A 24769-nucleotide genomic window follows, 5' to 3' on the forward strand; every position below is an offset into this window, starting at 1 on the left:
GCCAAACTGACTTATTATTAGCAATCTAGTCTTTATACACAGACACTAAAATCCAGATAAGACTCAGTGCACATGGTCTTTGGACTAAAAACATTGGTACATTTAAAGGGCTGAAACAAGGTTGCCTGCTGGCCCCGACTTGTTTCAATTCATTCCCATCCGATCTTGTTGAGAGCCTAAATTGTATTAGATCATTTCCTCAGAGAACGGGAGATCAGAGATTTTCTTGGATGTTCTATGTGGATGATCTGGTCTTGATTGACCAGACTCCCATAGGCCTCCAACACAGCTTGAACGCCTTAAATGGATACAAGGCTAGAAATGGGTTAGAGATAAATGGCCCCAAGACTGACGTTCTGATGATTAGATCCAATAGGGGTAAATGAACCAAACCCTTCAAATGGCACTTGGGAAACCATGAACTCACTGAGTCTCCTCGATATTATATTTAGGCGCACATGTACACTGCAGCTTAAATGATTCATAACATTGCAGAGAATTACATATGAAAATGAAGATCTTGACAGCGCAGGGATCTTTGATACACAAAAAACATGGGATATTTTTGACCATTCCTGTCCTAACCTTTTTAAAAGCAAAAGTCTCACCAATATTGACCTATGCTGCGGAGGACTTCTTTTTTTACTCCGTTCAAAAAAAATGGGCAACCCTGGAGGGTATGTTCTGGAGAAGGATTTTACGCCTACCAAGGGGATGACCGATCTCTATAATATTTAAACTGGGCTTAATACCACTATACGCTAGAACGGTATGGAAAACCCTGAGTTTCTTTCGGAAATGTATTATGCCTCCTCCTGCAGCCCCTTACCAGATTGTGTCAGCTGAATTTTCATGTGAGAGTTCTTACTTGTTAAACAAATGTATGACTATTTTACATAGTTTATGAGCAACTGAAGAAATGTTACTGTGGATCCTGACCCTTGTGAAAAAGAAAATTGTGGGAACATGACTGGATTCTGACAATTGAAACTAAAAATAAACATTGGCTATATGCTCATCCGGGAATAGAAGTTAGAGCTTATAATGGTGTACCTAGTGAGATCCCCTTGTCAGTGATTGAGGAATCAATCAATTTATGAGGTCGTGTTTAAATATCCTTACAAAGCAAATTCTGATGGCCACTTATAAGAAAGGGGTGGAAACCTCAGTTGCAGATTACGTTTGAATGTCCAATACTTTGAATCCCTAAAACACATTACAATGTTTTGTCCCGGCCCAACGTTGATCAGAACTAGATATATAGGCCGTTTTATTGAAATGAACCAGACTCTTGGGGCAGAAGACTGGTGGGGAATGTGCTTAACAGATGGAAACCTACAGATAACATTAGTCCTAATGACACTTTTGGGTAAGATATTTCAGATAAATTAGCCCAATTTATTTGTATGGCTAATAAAAAGAAGATCTAGACAGAGAATGAGGGATTGATCTTGGTGTATGATCATGTGATGCCGATTTGTTTCCTTCTCCTTTGGTGATTGATTATGACTTGGAGTTGACTGATCACATTTTAGGTACACAAATGATTTGGTGTTAAAATGATCAATTTGGAAAATGGATTTGAGAAGATATTGGTTTTTATGGATTTTAGACAGATGTTTGCAATAAACCAAATGTCAATAAAAATAATTTTAAAAAAAGAAATGTATGACCGGAATCTTCCACCATGAAACCTTGCTCTAGGATGTGGTACACGCAGTGAGAGCGGCCAAGTGGACATTTACAGAATTGAAACCAAGTCCTGTGTCCAATGTGTGTGTTAGGTACAGGACAATATTTTTGGGGGCAGCAGTCAATGGGGTTGATGTTCTAACCATTGCACCAGATAAAGTGTTTCCACTTATTGGAATAGCAACGCATGGTGTTGGATTTTCATGCTTTCCTGAGTATGTCCATACATCTCTGAGGGAGTTGGAGGTGTCCGAACTCACCTTTAGGAGCCAAACCACTAAGTACAGAGTCTGGGGGCAAGGTGCAGCATTTCCCCTTGGTCTTGCGATAGCATGTTGTATGGGCGTGGCAGTTTCCTGGGCGGGGTGGGGGAGAAAGATTGAGATCCTCATAAAATGGGACAGCCACAGCTACCTGGTCCACATGGGTGCCACCAGGATCATTATGACTGCTTTCTGGTACATCTTGTGTACTGTCTGTTGAGAAGGTCAATCGGAGGAAAAGCATAGGCAAATCTCCTGTACCATGTTATCCAGAGACCGTTCCTTTTGGGGAGCTTCTGTGGGTACCTGGAGGCATAATCTGGACATTGAGCGTTCTCCAGTCGCGAACAGGTCGATGTCTGGAAAACCCCACTCTGCAAAGACATTGCTTAGAATGTGCTCTTGCAAGCGCCACTCATGCTCTACGGGTAGGTCGAAGTCTAGGCTGAGCGCGTCTGCCAGAAGATTGTGTTCCTCAGGAACATGTTGTGATAGAAGGAACATGTCGTGTTTGAGTGCCCATTTCTAGATGTTCTGGGATAGTTTGGATAGGTCTAGAGAATGAGTGCCCCACTGTTTGTTCAGTTAGTACAAGACTGTGGTGCTGTCTTTAAAGAAGAGAACTGTATTCTCCAGAAGGTGAGCCTGGAAGGCTTTTAGTGTTTTGAACAGCGCACACAGTTACAACAGATTGATGTGATTGAATGCTACTGATGGGGACCATACACTGTGCGCTGTCTATTGAAGGAGGTGAGCTCCCCACCCCAACATAGATGCATCCGTGGTGGAAGTGGCCTCTTCTGCGGCGATGGTGAAGGTTTTCCCCTGCAGAAGGTTTTCCACGACTGCAGAGACTGAACGAGGGCTGTCGAGACAAACACTAGATCGTTCCACTTGCCGCTGGCCTGACACCATTGGCTCTAGAGCCACTCCTCCATGGGGCGCATGAGCAAACAAGCGTGAGGAACTAGGAAGATGCAGCAAGCCATCATCTCCAGCAGCCGCATGGCATCCTTGCGAAAGGTTACCTGGTGACTGGTTACATAATGAGGGATCTGAACGGTATGTTTTTAACCCTCTGAGGCGAAGACGAGCCTGTCTTCTGTCTGAATCAAGGCTCCCAGAAACTGTTTGACTTGGCTGGGGACCAGACTTGACTTCTTCTCATTGATAGAGAATTCACTGGTAAATTAGAGGTGGATGCAGAAGGTCTAGTAGTGACCGTAGCTGCCTGAAATACTAACTGGACATACCGGGCATTGCTGGGACTGGTGAGGTCTGCTTCTTTGAGGGTTGCCCCGTATCTGCAGTGACCACCTTCATCATGTTCAGCATCTGCTCTTTAAAGCTTTACCACTCGGCTCTGGGTGCACTGTCGCCAGAGCAGACTTTTTCTTCAGACAAAAAAACGGAGTTGTGCCGACGGCGATGCCGAAGTTTCTTCTTGTGAGAAGATGAGGTCCTGGAGTGTGACCTCTTTTTAGCCTTTTTACAACACCTGTCCTCTTTCTCCAGAGTGGGGTTTTGTAGAGCATCAGGCTGGCGACGTCCCAACTTGAGTTTTGCTGCCGTCTCCCTCAATGATTTCGGGTTCATCTTTTGGACCCACAGTCCTCGGTCACGTGCTCAGCGCCTAGGCACCACACACAGATACCCTGTGATGTCCTAAAACCTGATGGTTTGGAAGCAGACATGGCAATCTAAAGATATTGAATTCTCAAACTAAAAGTGAAATTTGCAGTTGAAAAACAATTTCTCCACAAGAAACCACTTCTCGAGCAGCATGCAGAGCGTGTGGAAAAACTGAACTGAGGTAAGGGGCTTTGTTTTATGACTGCTGTCTTCCCTCTGTAGCGCCAAGATATCTTTGGGTGAACGTTGCTCTGTACAAATTACACCAACATAACAGAACATAACATATATTGTTTAAATCAGCCTATTTTAAGATTGTATCTTGCTGGCTACCCTCTGGTGCCCCATGTCATTGGTTATTTGCAGAATGCATACAGTTTAAACATACTAATCCATGCAGTATTCAAAACAAAATAAGAAACTGCAATAGCTGAAGAAGTGGTTGCCCACCGTATTGTCAGTTTAGGCTGCAAAAGCCCAACAAAGCCTAAAACATGTTCTGCAGGAGGGAAGCAATTTCAAGCACACGTTCATAGAAAAATGTGTACTTCTCTCTCACATCCTATACAAAATATCTTTTTGATTTGCCAATAAAGGTGATGGCAGGTAAAAATCTTATAATGGGACTTTTGGATGCAAGTATCTAACTTTAGGAAAACAATTCATGAAATATTAGTGACAATCAGGGAAGGATTTGAATGTATGTAAATGCAACTTGTGCAATTTTCTTCCTCCCCCATTAACGGTGCCACCCGCAGTGGCAAGAACAAGTTACTTACCAACTGTAACGTTCTTTCGACTGGATGTTCCTCACACATATTCCTCATCTTATGATATTCGTATCTCGACAGCTTCGCTGCTTTGGAAAACATTTTCTCGGCAAAGGGCGCTGTGCACAAGGTATGGCGTCAATGTCCCTCGATGGGCTCCGTACCGCGGCAAAGTCAATATAAGGATAAGTAGCTTGTGCCGCGCTCGTTGGCTTCAGTTCTGTTCTTTTGAGGAAATATTCAAGGAACAATCAGGCGTGCCTCATGACTGACAACTCTGTGAGAGAGAAGTGTAAAAAACGCTAACTGCACTGCAGGGTAGGATGGGATGGGCGATGAAGAATACATGGGAGGAACATCCAATCGAAAGAACGTTACAGTTGGTAACTTGTTCTTCGAATGAATCGTGTCCTCCCACGTATTCTTCATCGTATGATAGACTCCCATAGCAGTGGACATTTTTTGGAGGTGGGAGTACTAATTATTTTTATCATGGTCAGAATGTAGTACCGCCTTAGCAAATAATCCTTCATGGGAAGAAGCAGCATCTAAGCAGTAATGCTTAATGAAGGTAATCATTGATGTCCATGTTGCGGCTGAACAAATATCTGCTACAGGGACTCCCCTCTTCAGAGCCGCAGAAGTAGCCATATCCCTTGTGGAATGGGCTCAAAGCCCATCTGGCGGGTCCTTTCTGGCCAATGTATAGCACTCAACTATAGCCAAAATGATCCAGCTATGGTCTGTGTTGTCACCGCTAATCCCAATTTATGGGCAGTATAACCCACAAAAAGTTGGTCATCCTGACGCAATTTTGACATTCTGGATATATAAAAACTGAGAGCCCTTTTTGGGTCCACTCTATGAAACCTCTGCTCTTCTTTGCACAAATGAGGAGGAGGGTAGAACGTTGGTAGTATGATTTTTTTGTGACAAGTGAAAGTCAGAAACTACTTTGGGTAAGGGTTTAACCTTAACTTTGTGAAAAGTAGTGTACCGAGGTTTGCATGAGAGAACCTGCAAATCACTAGCCCTGCGGGCTGATGTTAAGGCCACAAGAAGGACAGTTTTTAATGTTAGAAGCCTCAAGGGACAGGTATGCAGAGGCTCAAAACGTATACAAGTTAGAAACTTAAGTACAAGATTTAAATCCCAAGTCGGGACATGAAAAGGGACTGGAGGGTACACATTAGTGAGCCCTTTCAGGAATTGAATGATTAATGGAATTTTGAAGTAGGAAACCTCCTCCAAGGAGCGCTTGAAAATGGACAACGTAGCCAAATAACCTTTTATCGTTCCAATCTGGAGCCCCAGATTGCCTAAATGTAACAGGAAAGAAAGCACTATAGGTGTGCCACATTGGAATGGATCCACATTCTTATCTTTTCATCAGTTACTGAATTTATGCCAATGACACCGGTACAAAGACTTAGTTGCTTGCCTTCTGGCCTAAAGCAAAATCTCCATTACGTCATCCGGGAGGTCCCAATCCTTATATCTCAGCCTCCCAGAAACCATGCGTGAAGGCCGAGTGTCTTGACCTCTGGATGGAGAACTCGACCTTCCACATGCGAGAGAAGATCCTCTCTTTGTGGAAGACGTATTGGAGGGCAGATGGACATGTCCAGAAGGTCCGGTACCAGGTCCTCCTGGCCCAATCCGGGGCAATTAGGATTATGGTTTTCCTAAACTTTCTCAACCTCCTGATTACATGAGGAATCACGGGGCCTGGAGGAAACGCATACAGGAGTGGAAATTCCCAGCCCACTACGAACTCGTCTCCTAGAGCTCCACTTGGGGGGAAATTCCCTTGAGCAGTACTGAACGCAGTTTCGGTTGACCGAGGTCGCGAACAGATCCACCTGAGGGGTTCCCCAAAAGGTGAAGATCTCATGAAGGACTTCCCGAGCTAGTTGCCACTTGTGGGATACTGTGCTCTGCCTGCTCAGCGCGTCCGCCGCTGTGTTCTGCTCTCCAGCTAGGTGAATTGCCGACAGAGATTCCTTCTTGTATTGCCGAGAACCAGAGCTGCATTGCCTCTCTGCACAGTGGTAGTGACCCCCCCCGCCTCCTCTCTTGTTGAGGTAGGATATGGCCACTGTGTTGTCCGCCATTATCAGGACATTCTTTCCTTGTACAGAGGGCAGAAACGCCTTCAGCGCTAGTCTGATCACCCTCAGCTCCAACATGTTGATGTGTAGTTTGGACTCCGCTGATTGTTAGATCGTTGTTATGGGCTCCCCACCCTGTGAGTGAGGCATCCGTCACTACTGTCATCTCCGGCCATGGTTGCCAAAAAGTTTCTCCCTTGAGGATATTGTGGTTGCAAGCCCACCATAGTAGATCCTGAGCAACTGTGCTCGGGACTTGCAGAAAATCCGACATACGCCCCGAGAATTGGGACCACTGAGTTCTGAGAGCCCATTGAAGAGATCCCATTCGAGCCTCTGGAACCAGAAAAATGCAGGACACCATGAGACCGAGAAACCTCAGAGAATCGTAGGCCGGTAGACACTGGGCATTCTGGAATTTCGTTACCATCTGCAGAATGTGGAGAGCTCTCACCTCGGGAGGCGAGGCTTTGCCTGAGGAAGTATCCAGGACTGCTCCGATAAACAGGAGTCTTTGGAATTGTATCATATGGGACTTCTTGTAATTGAGGGAGAAGCCCAGCTTGTGCAGGGAGTGGCAGGGGATTGCAAGATGTTCCTAAGCTTGTTCGGGGGAACAAGCTCTGATCAACCAATAGTCCAGATAGGGGTAGATGTGAATCCCCCCCCCACCCCTGAGATTCGGTGCCACAACTGCCATCAGCTTGGTGAAAACCCTCGGGGCAGAGGTCAGCCGAATGGCAGAACTCGAAACTGAAAGTGAGAGCCACCAACCGCGAACCTCAGGTACTTTTTGTGCTTGAGATGAATTGGCACATGAAAGTAAGCATCCTGAAGGTCCAATGATACCAACCAGTCTTGGAGTTGGAGAGCCTGAAGAATCTGAGAAAGGGTTACCATCCTTAACTTGTCCTTCCTGAGGAACTTGTTCAAACTTCAGCCCTCGGTCCTTCTTTGGGATAAGAAAGTAAGAGGAGTACCAACCCTTGTTCCTCTCTGCTACAGGTACATGTTCTATTGCACCTTTCTCTAACAGGGTTAAAATTTCCTGCACAAGGAGTGGATCTGGAATTTTGACAGAGCTGTCTCCCGGTGGATGGTCCTGAGGCCTTTTTAGGAAGGGAAGGCAGTAACCTTGAGCCACTGTTTCCAGTGCCTAAGCATCTGAAGTAATGCCTCGCCATTCGTTCAGATCCTGAGAGATTTTGCCTCCCACCGGGGTCTTGTGTGCTAAGGCCTCAGAGATTTGGAGGCGGCTGCAGGAGCGGCTGAGGGCAAAGATGCAGCTGCTGAGGCTGATTTTGCACCTCTTCCTCGTCCACTACGAGGGAAATTTCTTCTACCTTTCTGTGCGGCCTGTCCCCTTCCTCTACCAAAAGAGGAGTAGTATCTAAAAGAACGACCTCTCCAGGAAGATGAGCCCGAATAAGGTTTTTGAAGCTTTTGCATAGAGGCGCTAAGTGACTTAGCTGCCGCTTTGGAGGTCTGCAGTTTTTCTAAACTCATCAGCTTTACTGACGAACAGCCTCGAGCTGTCAAAAGGCATGTTGAGTAGCCTGGCCTGCACGTCTAGTGCAAACCTCGACTTCCTCAACCACGTAAATCTGCGCAGTACTGTGCTTGCAGCCATGGATCTGCTGATGCTGTCAACAGCATCCAATCCAGATTGGAGACATTCCCCAATTGCCTCCTTCCCATCTTTCACAATACTCAGAAAGCCTTCCCTTTCTTCGCCTTCTGGAATATGATCAGCCGCCGCCTTTACGCAATCCCACAGGGTATGGGTAAACCTGGCCAGGGTACAGGTAACATTAAGGGCCATGCTGCCCGAGGAAAATACCTTGCAGGACCAAACATCCACCTTTTTATCCTCTCTATCTGGGGGGATACAAGGATAAGCTGACTGTCTCGTGGAAGTAGCGGCTTGTACCATTAGACTTTCTGGTGTAGGATGCTTACTCTGAAAATCAGGGTCATTGCCTGATGGTCTATACTTTTTTGGAAGGTCTTTATTGACTGCTGCAACAGACTCAGGAGTCTCCCAATTTGTAACCACTATTCTTTGGAGCGCCCTTTGAAAGGGAAGAACTGGGTCTTTTTGGGGGCCCTGGTCCAGGATGTCTGTCATATCATCCTGTTGAAAGGTTGGTAAAGACCTACCCCAACCCATACATTCAACAACTCTGTTAATGAAGTTCCTGTACCCTGAATCTGCATATTCTGCAGGATCAGGTTTTTGAAACTAACTCAGGTGACATATCAATGCCACTGGCAGAGCGAAGGGTATCACACAAGCCTCTCAATCTTTACTCAGTGTCAAACAATTCCTCTGGCACATCTCTAGTTCCAAGCTTTACTCCAAAAGGAGAGAGTTCTTCCTCTGAGACACTTTCTTCCTCAAATATCGAGGACATACACTTAAAAAAGTCTGATTTTGGTAAAGGTGTATACCTTTTTTCCTGTTCAGGAATTTGTCATGAGGGAATCAAAGGATTCTTCGAAGTCATCGATGACGACTTTGATAAAGTAGCCGATTTCTCTTTCTGCTTCGGCGTCAAGGTAGTTGCGCCAATGGCGTCAATGAACTCGTCGAGTGCTTCGACGATTTATGTTTCTTTGCCATTACCGGGGAATCACTCAAATCTCGAGAAGCCTTCTACGTTTTTACGTCGGGTCGAGATCGTCGAGTTTCCTCCTTACTACTGGACTTAGCCACGGTAGTTTCTGACTCTCCTGCGTCATCCAAGGGAGCGACTGGGTCTGGCTTTTTCGAGGTTTCTTTGAGCAGGTCGGCCGCATTCTCAAAGACTTTCATCATTTGTTTTTTTAATTTTTCCCATTTTCTTGGGGAATCCGACCTAGTCGGACATGTTACCAATTTGGTAGAGTGTCAGACGAAGAGGATTGAGATATGTGTCTCCTCTTCATCTTCTTTGAGGAAGAAGATGAATGCCTCGATCCACGTGATCAGGATCTCTTCGAATGCTTGTGCGGATCCGAATCTCTCGAATCAGACTTTTTATGTTTTTGAAGAAGTCTTCGAAGAGGCCTTGGAAGCTTCCCGCCCCACTGCCAGTTTACCTTTTCTCTCACAAAGAGCGTTCTCCGTCATCGACTGACAGGAGCCACAGTCGCCGGTCTGATGGTCCGAACCCAGGCACCAAAGACAAACGTGGTGGGGGTCAGTGATCGACATTTTAGAGCCACAGTCGACACATTTTTTGAACCCCGTCTTGGGAGTAGAAGGGGTGGAAGAAGACAACATTTTCTTGAAGAAAATTCAAAGCGCACCGTTAACACGAGAGCGAAGCAATCGGAAAAACAGAACTGAAGCCAACGGGCGCGGCACGAGCTACTTATACTGGTGGTGACGTTGACGTGATATGGAGCCCGTTGAGGGATGTCGATGCCACGACCTCGTGCACAGGGCCCTCTGCCGAGAATTCTTTTTCCTAAGCTGGCGAGATACGAATATTTTAAGATGAGGAATACGCGGGAGGACACAAACCATTCGAAGTGCTCTTTTACATCCTTCCTGTCCTCCAGGGCCATCATTAATATCGATCTAAATTGCACTGTCATGGTGCAGGGCTCTCAGCCAACCTATTCCTTCTTGATAGGTGACTTCAGTCTCTCATCAACTTCCTCCCTTCTCCTGCCACTCCTCCTTCTGCTTCCCCTCTGCCACCTCCGATGGGTGTACCACACTCCTGTACCCCTCCTCGGAAGACCTTCAAAAGTGGCAACCTTCTCCACTTAGCTACCCTCAACTCTCGCCCTGCCGTCACACAATCCTCTGACATCTGCCACCTCCTTGAAGACCTTGACTACCTCGCTCTTACCGAGATGTGGTTCACCGTCAGCTCTGTCATGAGTTATGACACTCTACTTCCTGAGGGCTACAAGGATCCTCTCTAGGTCCAGGCATAGCTGGTCCGGGGGCAGAGTGGCCCTGATTTTCCCTGAGTGGGTCCCTGCTACTATCATACCAACTCAGGCTTATTACTCTTTCGAATGCCTCGTCTGGAGGCTTGGTGCCTCTCCTGTCCTCTCTCTGTGTTAGGACAGTTTTTCTGAAGTCCAACTAAGGGCTTAGTAAAACCATTCAACTGAGGCAGTACAAGAGTCCACTCTTAGTATAAGGCTGTACCACCTAAGTATATGGTAGCGTAGACAGAGCATTCAGGCTTATTTTAGGAGGGAGAGAGGGCAGTAGACACAGTACAAGTGAAATTGTAATACAAATGATCCAAAGAAACACTATGGGCCTCATTACGAGGTATGCCCGTAAGGCAAAAACGATGCCGGTGTGGTAATACCGGCATCGTTTACCGTCCCGTTGCATTCCGATCCGCAACCCCGGTATTAGCGGCACACTAAACAACGGTGCCGCTAATAGCGGCATAGGCGCGTACAGGTGCCCCTTCAGGGAGCAAATACCGGCATGCCGGTGATAGGTGCCAATTACAACCCACGCATACATGCAAATACTGGCATCGCAAAGCCGGTAATCACGGCCTGCATGATGCCGGCCATACAGGCATCTCAGACCACCCGCAAACAGCAAGCAGGATACAAGGCAGCTGCCACAGGTGCACACAATCCCCACAGGTGGAGTCAACGGAGGCTGTGCCAGTATGAACTGAGCACACCAACACACCACAACCCCCCCACCGGTGTAGGCAATGTAGAGTGGCCCAGTACAAAAGGAGCACACCTACACACCACTCCCCTTCCTACACCAAAATGCTACCACTAGCAGTTGCAATCATGGCACTGGAGGACATGCCTATACTGCTACAACTACAGCAACAACAACTACAGCATCAAGAACAGGCTGCACAGAGGAAATGCAGGAGGAGAAGGAGGGTGAGACAGGCCCAGCAATTACCACCAGCGCAGCCATCAGTGCCTCGTAGGCAGCCACCAATCCCTCGCACCAGACCCAGCCCATTCAACCTAACCCCTGAGCAGATCCACAACCTGTACCGGTTGGACCGTGACACCATCACCACCATAGTGGCCATGATACAGAACGACATTGCCAGCCACATAGGAATACGCACTGCCATCCCCTCACTACTAAAGGTGGTGCCTGTGGTACACTTCCTGGCCACAGGCACCTACCAACACACAGTGGGCCAGCTGCATAGCATTTCACAACCACTATTTTCATGCATGCTGAACCAAGTGCTGAATGCCCTCCTGAAGCACGCAAGCACCCACATATCCATACCACGGACTGCCCAGGAGATAGCCAAAACCAAAGTAGGCTTCCATGCACTGGCAGGCATGCCCAATTGTGTCAGTGCCATCGACTGCACCCATATGGAATTGGTAGTCCTCCATGCCACAGAGGCGCTGTACCGCAATCGCAAGCAATACCACTCCATCAATGTGCAAATGGTATGTGACTCCAGGAAGATCATCACCCATTGCTGCGCCCGATTTCCTGGATCAACACATGAAGCCATGTTACTGGGTAATTCCACGCTACCCCATCACATGGAGCGACATGCCGGACCACGTGCCTGGCTGCTTGGTGAGTTGCACAACCGTCCCATGGCAGTGCTTTGGGGTACTGATGTGTGGGGATGCATAGAGGGGGGGAATACTGCACCTGGGTGGGAATAGCCGGTGATTGGAGAATGCATGCAGAGCCAAACACTCCTAACCTGAACCAGTCAAACGGTACATGACACTTCACTGGGCCACATATCACAAATAATGCATATTGATGAGAACAAGTAAGAGGCACAACCAGGCCACCATGGTGATGGCAAGCAATGCATGAATGAACAGGATGGCAAGTGTGGCAATGTGGGCAGTGTGACCATGCATAGTAAATAATGAACAGCATGAATTGGAGTCAAAACATTGTTGCACTACCACAGCATATCTGCCTCAGCATGCATAATTACACCCTGCATCATCTATTGAACACCATCCAGACTACCACACCTCATGACAGTATAGATTGCAACTAGATAACATTTTTTCATGCTTACAGGGACATGTGCATGGCCACACCAAATAGCTGCCGCCATGACTGTGCTCCCTGAATGTGGCAGTTCAGAGTGACACACACCTATTTGAATCTGCTTGCAGGTGATGGAGGATATCCCTTGAGGCCGTGGCTACTCACCCCTGTGCGTAACCCACAGAACATCCATAAGGAGGAGTACAATCGTGTGCACACCCGTACCCGTGTTGTGATTGAGCAGACCTTTGGCCTGTTGAAGGGGCGGTTCCGCTGCCTCAGAAGGTCTGGTGGGGCACTCCTATATAGGCCTGAGAAGGTGGCAAAGATCACCATGGCCTGTGTCATGCTGCACAACATGTGTGTCTGGAGAAATGTACCACTGCCACCTGACATTGACATGCATGGGCCGGGTGAGGATGATGAGGATGGAGACGGAGGTGAAGTAGCCCCCCTGCCCGTACGTGATGCACGGGATGGCTATGCTGTACGCCAAGCACCAATTCACAAATACTTCTGAAATACAGGGACTATGAAAGACTCGTGTCAGTCAGACACTGGGCCAATGTGGAAATGCACACAGGGAATGTTGGGAATTGGGCACTGAACACCATACCACATTAAATGGATGCACACAAAAATAACAATGTCCAGCCATGAATTTTTCTTATCACAACGTGTGTATTATTTACAACAGCAAAAATGTGCCCACTCCCCCCTCCCAGAATCCCCCCAACAAACTCCCTGACCCCCCCCCAACAAACACCAACACCCCCAATAGACTCCACAAGATGCACCCCTTTACCCCCAACCTTGTGTCCCACTACCATTGTCCCCCCCACACTACTTCCAGGACTTCTTCCTGTCCAGAGGCAGCATTTCAGTGTGCCTTGCACTCCTACGTGTGTGGCGCACTGGGCTGGTGGGGACAGATGAAGCTGGAGTGGAGGTAGTAGGCGATTCGCTGGCAGGTTCCACACCTCCTGCAAGCCGTGGCCGCTGCATATGAAGCAGCATTGAGGTCAGCACCTGTGTCACCGCCCCCAGGCAGTCCCTCATTAGCTGAGCCGATGCATTGACAGCGGCTGTGTTTGCTTCGATGGCCGCTGTGGTCCCTGCAATTGCTGTGGCAATACCCCGCCTGGTTTCCTCCCAGTTTGCCATGTACTGGCGGAGTAGGTCTAACATGGCCTCCTGTTGGGCCTCCACCATCGACAATCGTGTCTCCAGGGTTCTGGAGGGGGCTGGAGTGGTGGGTTATGCAGTCACGTGGATGAAATTTTCGGGACTGGACTCCTCAGAGGTGGGTAGGTCACAGTCACAGAGGCAGGGATCAACTTCACTGCAGGTGGGTGACTGCAGGTGTTGGGGCGAGGGGGTGGGCGCGGGGTGGCCGGGCATGTCACTTCAGTGTCTCCCTCAGGCTCCACACTGGCATCAAGTTCTTCCCCAGTGGAGGCGGGTGCTTCCAGGGACTCTCCTTGGAGAGGCGTGGGTGTGGCCTGCTTGTCTCGAGCGGAGGTGGTGGTGGTGGTTGGCCTCTTCTTACGGTGTGAGGTGGATGCCCTCGCAGTTGTCTTCTGGGTTGCTTCTTCCTCATCAGTGCCGGGGGGGGGGGTAGAAGAGCTGCAGGGCATCAGTGATGGTGTGACATGGCAGTGGTGGTGCTGTTCATTATTCATTTGATCATGCTTTCATGTCTTACAGGTGTGTCACACTGGGTAGTCAGAGGGGGCATGTAAGCATTCACTGCATAGCAGGTGGCATGCCATTGATTTTGGGTTTGTGTGAAGTATCACATGGGCAAGTTCCAGGTGTGTTGGCTGTGTGTTGGTTAAGGGATGGGCACACAGCATGGATTTCAGTGTGGCAGCGTTTGGCCCACCATCTGTATTTCGGTATGGTCATGTGGGTGTTGGGACATGCATTGCCTTGACTCTCTACCACTTCACTTGTGCTACTTCATGGTCTCCCCTACAGGGATCTGCAGGGTCACTCACCTCCTTCCGCGGTTGATGCCGCACCAGTCTCCATCTCGCATAATCCCTCGATGGACTCAGGACTGATGAATCTGCTGGCCGTCTCCTCCCAGGGCATCAATTTGGCAGGGGGGGGTGGGCATCCCCGCCTGTGGCCATGGCCTCCCTCCGATTGGTGGCCATGATATTGCGTACCCTCAACCGGAGGTCATCCCACCGCTTCCTGCAGTCCCTCACACTGCGCGGGGTGGGACCTGCGGCTGATACCTTGCGGGCTACCTCCTGCCAGATTTGCCACTTTTGCTGCTGCACCTCGCGCTTCTTGTCGTGGGATTGTATTGTGTCTGCATGTGCAGCTAGAGTGTCCAACTAATATGATGAGCTCTGCGTCTGAGTAATGCTGTTTACGTAGCCGGGGGTGGTCTTCCGGGTAGCCTTTGACATCCTCTATGGATTTCCACTGTGCTCTCCGAGTATCGGCTGGTGGTTATGGAGGATGGCAATGGATTGTGTTTTTAAAGATGGCCGCCAGCCCATTTCCCGTTCCTGCGCGATGACGTAATTTCCGGGTCTGTTTTTTGGCGAACACGGTATTACCATGCCGTTATTACCATGCCGGTATTTAGGGGTTGGTATGAGGCGGTACCGCTATGGGCGGGTCCCACGATGCCGGTATAGGGGAGTTGGAGGCCCTTTAGCGGCATGGCGGTATTGCCACTACCTGCATGGGGGGACGCGCATGCTAGCGCACTCGTAATCACCCGCTATTAGCGGGCTCATACGAACACGGACCCGCTCATTCCGGCATGCCGGTAATGACCCCGGTTTTACCGGGCAACTCGTAATGAGGCCCTATGTATTGCAAAAATAAATTATTTATTTAAATACAGGTAGGCCCAGATAAATCTAGGGGTAAGTACGTACTAAAACATTATAAGAAATCACAGTATAAAAACACAACACTATACTTGAAATCCACAGACACAAGTATAGACCTTATTTGGAACACCTAACAGTAGTTCTAGGGAAGTCAAAACCTTGTTACACACATTTAGTATAGGTCAAGCCTATTTTTTGGGAGTAAAAGACCAATGGTTACTTTCAGATTACATTCAGTAGTTCTAGGGAAGTCAAAACCTTGTTACACAAATTTAGTATAGGTCAAGCCTATTTTTTGGGAGTAAAAGACCAGTGGTTACTTTCAGATTACATTCAGTAGTTCTAGGGAAGTCAAAACCTTGTTATACACATTTAGTATAGGTCAAGCCTATTTTTTGGGAGTAAAAGACCAATGGTTACTTTCATATTACATTCAATAATACAAGGGAAGTATGCCCTATCAGTTGTGCAGTGACTCTTGGAACAAATCACACAGTCAACTGGACAATATACTTTTGGTGAATAGTGAAACACTTATCCTAGGTGCAGTAAAACATATAACTACTTTTGTCATAACACAAAGTTATACCAGGTGAGTAAAACCTAAGGATGTAATATACCATTACAGATGCTTTTGAAATCAGGGAACCCCAGATTGAGGTAAACAATAACTCTGGTAACCTATTTTGGATGGCACACAGCTAAACCCACATACTTTAACTTCACAATGACGAGGAAAGTAAAACCCAATGTCACACTTTACTGAATAGTTATTCTAGGTAGGCAACAACCTAATATAGACTTATTAAGGACAGGCTAGCAGCAGGTCAGGGGAAGCAAGACCCAGTTGGGGGACACGCATACAGTTATACCAACAGTTGGAGGACACTCATACAATTACCCTACAGGAATAATCTGGTGAAACCAAACCCTTACTTTTGTAAAGAGGCACAACCTAATCACAGGAGAGTAAAATACCTTCACACCTGCTTTCTATTAGACTGGCAAAACAGTGGCTAAGGAAGAAAAGATGTTAACCATACTTTTAAAAATAGTGCATCACACATTCAAGATCAGTAAGTACTTTTGTAACTGTTCACTCTTAGAATTACAGTTACCAACCAACTTTTTACAAGTAAGTAAAACACTTGATTTCTTTTCTACTCAGAAGTCCCAATCCCTTCAAAGTCTTTCCCTTATTCTTGGAGCATGAGTGTTTTCAGTGGCAGAAGGGTGGTCACTAGGACTAGTGACCAACAGGCAGTGTTAGAATAAGTTCTTTAGTAGCAAAAGTCAAAGTTCCTTAGGACCCGGGCAAACAGGTGAGTATTTTACTTTTAGAGTCCATGGGCTTCACAGAAGACACCCTAGCAGGATTCTAGCAGTGGGACTGGGTGCACTGGATGAGGGACCTCCCAATCACAGAAAACACCCCAGGACTACACAGAAATCCCAAAAGGCTTTAGGTAAGTATATACCCAAGCCAACACAGTACCTCAGCAATAAAGAAGAGATTGCAGCAGGGAACTTCAAGGTCTGCAGTCAAATACCCGGTCAGTGGATTCCTTGTCGTGGAGACTGAAAACAAGACCTCAGAAGGGACTTTGCAGCAGGGATCGATGAAGGCTCTAGGCAAGATTTCCCTCACGGCTGAATGCGGTTCTGCGGATTTGGCTCCTTTTCAAAGAGCACAGAAGAAGACAGAAAATCGCGGTTGAATTCTCGTCGTTTTAAAGGTCCTGCACTCTTGTGAGGGGACTTTTTGGACTCAATTTGTGTCTCTGGAGATCCACCAGGATGCCCACAAAGATTCAGCGAGATTTGGAAGACTGTGCACCGCACAATGGCTGGGGGTCCCAGGGTATTGGGGTATTGCAAGAACGCAAGGTCGCAGCAACTCATGGGATGGCTCAAAATGCAGGTCTTCTCGAGTCTAGTGGGTTTCATCAGGCTCTGGGGCTCGGTTCCTCGTTATCGGAGACCCCAGGTCGATTGGAAGGAAGGGCTGCAGCAGGCTGCGGTTACACAGCAGGCTCTCCGGTTGCTGGAAATAATCTCTGCCGCTTTTCCTTCGTCATCCTCTTCGGTTTTCTGTTCCAGTGGTCGACATGACTTCAGCTTCCAGGTTTCTAGTATTTATCAGGAACTACAGCACAACCTCTGCATTCTCGCCCTGCATTTTACAAGAAAGGGGCGTCTGGTTGTCCAAATCAGGACAGACAGCCCCCCCACTGGGATTTGTCCCAGATGAAGCAAGGCGTAAGACAAAGGATGGGGAAGTTTTGGACTCCTCCCCCACTTCCTGTGCTTACAGACTGACTGGAGCCTGGGCGGGGTGTCCAGGGGACTCGTGCCGAAGACAAAACTCACATAAAGGAATTTCCCCCCCTAGATGTCAGGGGAAGGAACAAGAAACAACAAGAAACACTAAAATGGCAGAAAAAGAAGACAGGGGGCATTTTGGTAAAATGAGCACCCTTAGGTGCCTTTACTGCAGCTGTGATCACAGCCCGTGGTAAAGGTGCACCAAATTAGTAAAAGGTATCACTTGCATCAGCCATTAAAGGTGAGCTTGTCACTAACAGAATTGTTACAGTTTTAGTGTGAAAGGGGATACATTGCATCTCCCCAGCACTCCACATAAGGTGAGGTTTGCTGGTTTCATAGAATAAAATGTAAAAGGGATCAAACGATCCTTTCTACCCTTGGGAACTGTAGTTCACTCAAGGTTAGCACAAGAAAGTTAAATGGGGAGCCCTTAGGGCAACCCAGCAACAACAGGCACTTATTGCCAATAAGTCGTTAAACATGATAACTTTAAAAAGACACTATGGAAGAGTCTTAAAAATGACACCCATAAAAAAAGTTAAAGATTAGGTTAGTGTGGAAAAAGGTTCCCACTCACTGAGGTATTAATGAAAAACATCCCACTAGAAGAGCAAAAGGTTCTGGGGTTGAACCAGGAAAGGAAGATTTAGCAGCTCTGTGGAAATCTTAAATAACACTCTGACTCTGGCCACCATCTACAGGCCCACTGGCCAGGTCTTCCTCTTCCTCTCGGAGTGGGCTGACCTCACCACTTCTCTCCTAGGCTCTACCCCGAGCTTCTCCTCCTCAGAGACTTCAATATTCAGCTCTACTCCCCTAATGCGGCCTCTGGACCTTTCTGCAACCTCTGACTCTCATTACCTCTCCATTCTTCCCTCTGGTCCGACCACTCAGCCGGATACACCTTGGATACTCTCATCTCTGCAGACATCCCCATCTCCAACCCTCTCATTACTCCTATCCCCCTCTCTCCTGGTCTGATCTTTCTCGTCTTCTCACCTGTACCTTCTGGGTACCCAGGCTAAGCTCCTGCCTGCACTGCCGGTCTCCTCTGTCATTCGACCCGTGAAGCGAGTGTCAGTTGCTTCTTTTGCTGCCACCATCCCTCCCCCCCTCATACTCCTACCATGGACTCTCACTCTGACACAGCCCTTACTAACCTTCAACTCCCCATCTCCAACACTCTGGACATCCTTGCCCCCGTTATGAGGATAGCATGAAACCTGCCTCCAAGTGCAACTCCTGGTATTACTCTGACCTGGCATCTCAAACGCAAGTGCAGAGTAGCTGAGCGGAAGTGGCAGGCTCCAAGCACATCCTCTGACAAACTGGCCTGCTGCAGAGGCAATACAGACTTTCCATCTGCTCTTAGAAGAGGGCCTATACCCAAGCCTGCATCTCTGGGGCCACTAACACGGCTGAACTTGTCAAAATCTGCAAGGAACTCGCCAATCCTACTGCAGTCTCCAGGTCTCCTCCACATTCCCTGGCACTCTGTACTTCTCTGGCTTCTCACTTCATTACTAAAACTTAGGACATCCTGTTCTCTCTCTCCTCTACATCCCACCCTTCTCCCTCATCTTTTCTCTCATCTGCTCTCAGACCTCCCTTAACCCCACCCTTCCAGCCTATGCTCCTCTTTCACCCCCATATCACCTGATGAGGTTTCTAGATAAGTCGGCTTTATGAAAGTCTCATCCAAACAGGTGCTCCCTTGCTCCTCCAGAGCTATCAAGGACAACATTGCCTCCCTTGCTCCAGCCCAGGCTGATTTCTGCAATCACTCCTTTGCCACTGGATCCTTCCAGTCATTCCTCAAGCACTCCCTTGTGCACCCTCTCCTGAAAAAGCCATCTTCCGAACATTCCTGTCCGTCTAACTACAACGTTATCTCCATTACCCCCTTCCTGGGCAAACACTTGGAGCAGCTGGCCATCTACCAGCTTATCCACCACAGTGAATCTGTTGGTTGTCTCCACAACCACCAATTTGGCTTCAGAGCTGCCACAGGCACGGAAATTGCACTCCTGAACACCCATGAAGACTTGTTCTCTAATCTCGACTCCAAGTCTCCTTCTGTTCTCATCCTACTTGACCTCTCCTCTGCCTTTGATACGATCAATCATGCCACCCTTATAAATCATTTCTCTGATACCCTTGGCATCACAGACCTGGCTCTGGACTGGCTGACCTTCCTCTCTGAACAACCATTCCAGGTTCAACTGAGCCCTTTTCCCTCCTCCATCTCACTCTCCACCTGTGTTGTCCCTCTGGGTTGTAGTCTCTCACCTTGGTTTTACAACATCTACCATGCCCCCCTAGCCCATTTGATTCCTGCCTTCTTTGCAAACTTCCAGTGTTATGCGGAAAACACGCAAGGCTCCTTCAAGCTTCCCTCCTCTGCCTCCTCCTCTTCCGCTCTCATACTTGACTGTGTCTGCTATTCAGGCATGGTGCACTGCCAACAATCTCTGCATTAATACCAACAAGACAGATCCTTCTCATTGGGACTCCAGCTCTTTCCTTTCCCCCTACATTCTGGCCGCCCTCCACGGGCTCCCTTCCCTCACTCTCCTTTGAGGCAAAAAACCTTTGTGTCATCTTCGACTCCCATCTCTCCTCACATCACGGGCCTTGCCAAGAAGGATCACTTTCAGCTTCATCTCCTCAAAGGCATTCTTCCTTTCCTCACCTTCCCCCAGAAACTCAATGTCTCCAGAGCTTTTGTCCTCTCCAGGCTGGACTACTGTAACAGCCTCTTCCTCAACCCACCCAACGCCCCCTTCAACTAATTCAGAATGGGACTGCGAGGCTTATCCTTGGCCTCAAGCACAGGGACCGCATCTCTCCAGCCCTACAATCTCTCCACTGGCTCTGGTTGCGAGGATCAAGATCAAAACCCTCTGTATCATCCACGAGGCTTTCTGGGGCCTAGGACCCCACTACATCCAACTCTCTCTCCCTAAATACCTCCCTGCTAGAGCCCTTTGGTCTTCTAGCTCCAACCCTGAAGATCAGATGCTTCTCCAAGCAGAGAGTGGGGGGGCAGAACTCTCTCCTCTGCAGGTGCTCCCTCTGGAATGGCCTTCCTTCCTCTCTCAGACTTGTTCTGGATCTTCTTAAGTACCAGCAGCTTCTCAAGACCCTCCTTTTCTCTTCATCTTCCCGCCCCCCCCGTCTCATGACTGACTGCCTGCCTGGTTCCTTCAGTTTCTTACAGGGCACCAGCCCTCACTCTACCAGTCTACCCCTGGACTTGGTTTCCTTTGACACCCCCATCCCAACCTGCACTTTCCCTTCTGGGCTCTCTCGCCTGTACTAGCCTGGCTGGGCCTGCATCCCCCTCCCCTCCTTAGCCCTTCCAGCCCGTTCCTTGCACTTAGCACGTGGGCCTTTCTGCCCCTTCACTCTCTTCTCCCTGTGTTTGGTCCATCTGGCCTTCCCGGGCCCTTGCTTAACCCTCTGACACTTCACCCCCTCCCTTCTCCCCCCTGCACATCTATTACTGCACTTGAACAATCCGAATGTCACAAGGCGTAGTAGGACAGTTTCTGTTTTGCCTTTCCTGCTCACCCCTCATTCCCCCCTTGTCTTGTTGGCGCATTATAAAACCCAATAAATAAAATAAAAACAGATTTCATTAGTAACATGCAAACTTTTGAATATATTTTTGCCACCAAATTGCAACCTTAAAATAGGTGGGTATTTGTAGCAAATAAAGTTTAGAAGCTTACCCGAACACAGTGAGTGACAAACGAGTCAATGTAGTCTTTAGCTTGGTGGTTGTTGTACAGGTAACATCTGCAACAAGATGCACATTTGCAAAAGCTGAGGTCATGTTGAGTTGGTAATTACAGACTCCAATCAAACAAACAAAGAAAGCAAATGCGTATATCTTACTTGGAAGAAAGAACGGGAGGACTAACAAAAACACGCAGTGCATCCTTCACCAGGTCTTGCATTAAATGGGTACCAAACACCTTCTTGTTATCCACCAAGAACGTAGTCTTAAAGAAAAATGTTTTTTTTATATTAATTATGCTTTCATGGGTAGTTAACTCTACAAGACATTTTCAAGATTATATTACATAATTCAGTGATTTGGGAGGTTATCAAAAACACCAAGATTGCAACATATCTGAAGTTCCAATATGGAAATGTATAATTATTTATTGAAAATAGATAGGAATCATCACCAGACCAATGTCATCCTCCCTAGAAAAGGTCTGCAGTTCAGAAAGGGTAGGCAGCATAAAAAGAATTCCCTTACTCAAGGGGGTTCTTACATCTGCTGAACTTAAACCTTTGATTCAAAGAGACTTCTCCCCAATGAAGAAAGCCCTAGATACCCACACTCATACAAAGGGTCTCCTCTCAGCGCTCTACCGGGCACTGCTTGTACTAAGAGAGGAGGCGGCTAGAAGTCTCAAGTTAAAATGGGGCAGCGATCTGGGCCTCGACATGGGAGATGGACTCTGGGCTCGGATCTGCGGGAGGGCCTCCAAGACTTCAATAGCCTGGCAATACAAAATGCATGCAATAAAACTCCTATACAGGTGGCAGTATGACCCGGTCTCGCTCGCAAAGATGTTCCTGGCAGTGGACCCTCGCTATATGTGGTGGTCATGTTGTAAAGTACAAGTCTGCTGGACGGATGTCTTGGGGTGGATAAGAGACGCAGGGGGTGGGAACATATAGCTTGGACCCGATCCTAGAGTTTGGTGAGAAACCAAGAACAATGGGTGAAACTCCCATCCCTAGCGCACTTTTTACTGTTAGCAGCAAGAGCCCGCCGGGCTAGGCATTGGAAGCGACTGGCGCTCCTGTCTCTGCGGGAATGGGTGGGAACAGCTAAGGAAATATACTTGATGGAAAAATTCACGGCAGCCATCAAGGGTAGCAGCTTGCCCGTGGAGATGGAGTGGTCCAGTTTTTGGAGGTCTTTGGTGATAGAGCTTGTTAGTCCCTGTTTGGGGTTGTTCCTCGGACCCAGCCCCATCGGATAGTGTATTAATTTTCCGTGGTCATACGCGGATCACATCAGAAACGACTCGGAGTAGTCAGGCCCAGCTATTGCCCCATGAGATCAGCCCAGTGGCATATTTCCCCGATCCGTACTTCCCAGGACATTACAATTTAAGAGAGGGGGATGCGGGGGGAGGGGTTGGGTTGAGGAGGTTTGGTTTGGTGGGTTGACAGGAATTATTTTTGTTTGAAAAGTTAAGGGCATTCTTGCCCCATAATGTTGGCCTCCGGGCCCCTGTTTATGTTTTGAAGAAATACTAATAAAAACAGATTTTAAAAAAAAATAAAGAATTCCCTTTGGTTAATAGTTGAAAATGTGTTATAAAACCATAAATAATGTAGAGAGATACTACAATGTCAGCATGTAAAAATACGATTACCAGGAAATGTAACAAATAGCAAAGGTGGGGAAGGAATGGAAACATTTAACTTTGATGCATGAGCAGGTGTACCCTCAGTGTACCTTAATAAATATCTCCCTTTAAAATGAACTCCCTGACCAGCAGAAAAGTAATCTGCGGTGACGGAATCATGGTTCCACAGTGATCACACCGTTTGTTTTCACAACTGCAATTATAGGACTGTGCCATGCCGCCACAAACTGCTGCAAGATGACCGCGTACCAATAAAGGATAGCAGCCGCTCTATACTGAGAAGGAGCCCATGCTGTGCAGTTTAACTTGCCTTAGGTCTGTAGTGGGTGTTTCCAAGGCAGATGAAGTGTGCCGCAGGTGCCAATGAGAGTCGCAGTTTCCCTTTCTGGAGTTGCCGAGGGCTGCCCAAGACAGTGATTGAGGTGCCCTGCTGGGATGCATCATTCACGCTTTCTTGGAGTGTGGGGGAATGTTAGGAAAGATCTTTTTTTTGCAGCTTTCCCCTCCATAGATTTCTATGGAACTCCCTTTGTTTTCGCTTGTTTTGAACCGTATCCTGAGTTTTGGAGATACATATAACCTTCTGCTTTACTTCCCTTGCCCGTTTTGATCATTCTTATGGGGAAACTGACTAGTCCTTAAGCTTTTCAGTACTGAGAGACTATGTCTCTCTTTAGTAATTCTTGTATTGTTAAACGTAAACAGAATCACCTTACAGTGAAGTGCTGGTAGGATACTTTGTATCCTTGTATCTTTTTATATAATAGCTTTTGTATTACTTTTACAATGTGCCTGGTGGCAGCTGTGATAATTTAACTGTTTTGTGTTATTTTACTTGAGCACTTCTGCATTTACCACAAATGGCCACTAAAGGTGGCTAGCACCCTAAAATGGTTGTGCCACAAGGTTTTTTTGGTCATATAGCTGCCTTACCATTGGTGGGCTTGCTTCCAGCCTGAATCTTGGATAAAAGGAGGGCTCCTGGGGGCGTGCTGACTGCATGCAGTCATGTTTCCTGTGAGCTCCGCTACAAGGTGCCCAAACTATGCGATGCCGGGGCATTAAGACAAGACTTTTCTCCCCATAAGATGCTAGAGATACACAATGCCCAACGCCTGCCGAGAGAGGAATGGCGAGCTAATCATCTGTGGTTCGGGATTTTTCTTTTCAAAGTTCGGCAGAGCAGCTCCCGGGAGAAAATGGCGACACGCGCCAATACGGGCAAGCTAGGCTCCCGACCCGGCTGGCGAGCTGCGATCATGCTGAAGCAGGCTGGCCAAGACAGCGCGTACCCACCGCAGCTTTCGAGTCCTCCAGCTGAGTGCAGTTGGGGGCATAGACCCCGGTAGCTGAAGCGTACTTGCAGCAGGCGCAGGAACCACAGGAAAAGAACCCCCCCTCCCTGCCCTATGTGATCTGAGTTGGGAAGGCATGATCAGCACCCGCTGAGTACCTGGTGGGATTATTCCGTTCTCTCCCTGCGCTCCTAATTAATAATTAATAAGCCCCTGCGCTGCAGCCGCACTAACGCAATCATATTGGAACCACTGGCAATGCCTAAAGCTGCAGGAAAATGGAAAATGCATTGGTATCCAGGCCTTCTTAACACCACAGCGGACAACTACCCCACGGTTGCATACAGTCACAGCAGACATTCACCTGGTCCCGACGGTGCCGCACCTTACAGACATGGCCTTCCCCAGAAGTGATTTTGAGGATATGTTAAAGATCCTCAA

The 24769-nt window shown here is 47.8% G+C and overlaps 1 protein-coding gene across 3 annotated transcripts in view; it reads right to left on the reverse strand.

The window, feature by feature from the left end:
* NAA35 (N-alpha-acetyltransferase 35, NatC auxiliary subunit) overlaps nt 1-24769 on the reverse strand; it is a 1572250-nt gene that overhangs the window by 765221 nt on the left and 782260 nt on the right. The window contains exons 14-15 of one of the 3 annotated variants that reach the window (XM_069625849.1): nt 21535-21641; nt 21369-21435 (exon numbers count right to left, since the gene is read on the reverse strand). The exons of 1 other annotated variant lie outside the window; for it this stretch is intronic. In XM_069625849.1, the coding sequence (XP_069481950.1) occupies nt 21369-21435; nt 21535-21641 (174 nt within the window). Of the gene's footprint in view, nt 1-21368; nt 21463-21534; nt 21642-24769 lie in introns of all 3 variants that reach the window. One more of the 3 variants, XM_069625848.1, reaches the window with a different exon arrangement.

Source organism: Ambystoma mexicanum, chromosome 6p, assembly GCF_040938575.1.
Source record: "Ambystoma mexicanum isolate Mex_15411 chromosome 6p, UKY_AmexF1_1, whole genome shotgun sequence".
Lineage (NCBI taxonomy): Eukaryota > Metazoa > Chordata > Amphibia > Caudata > Ambystomatidae > Ambystoma > Ambystoma mexicanum.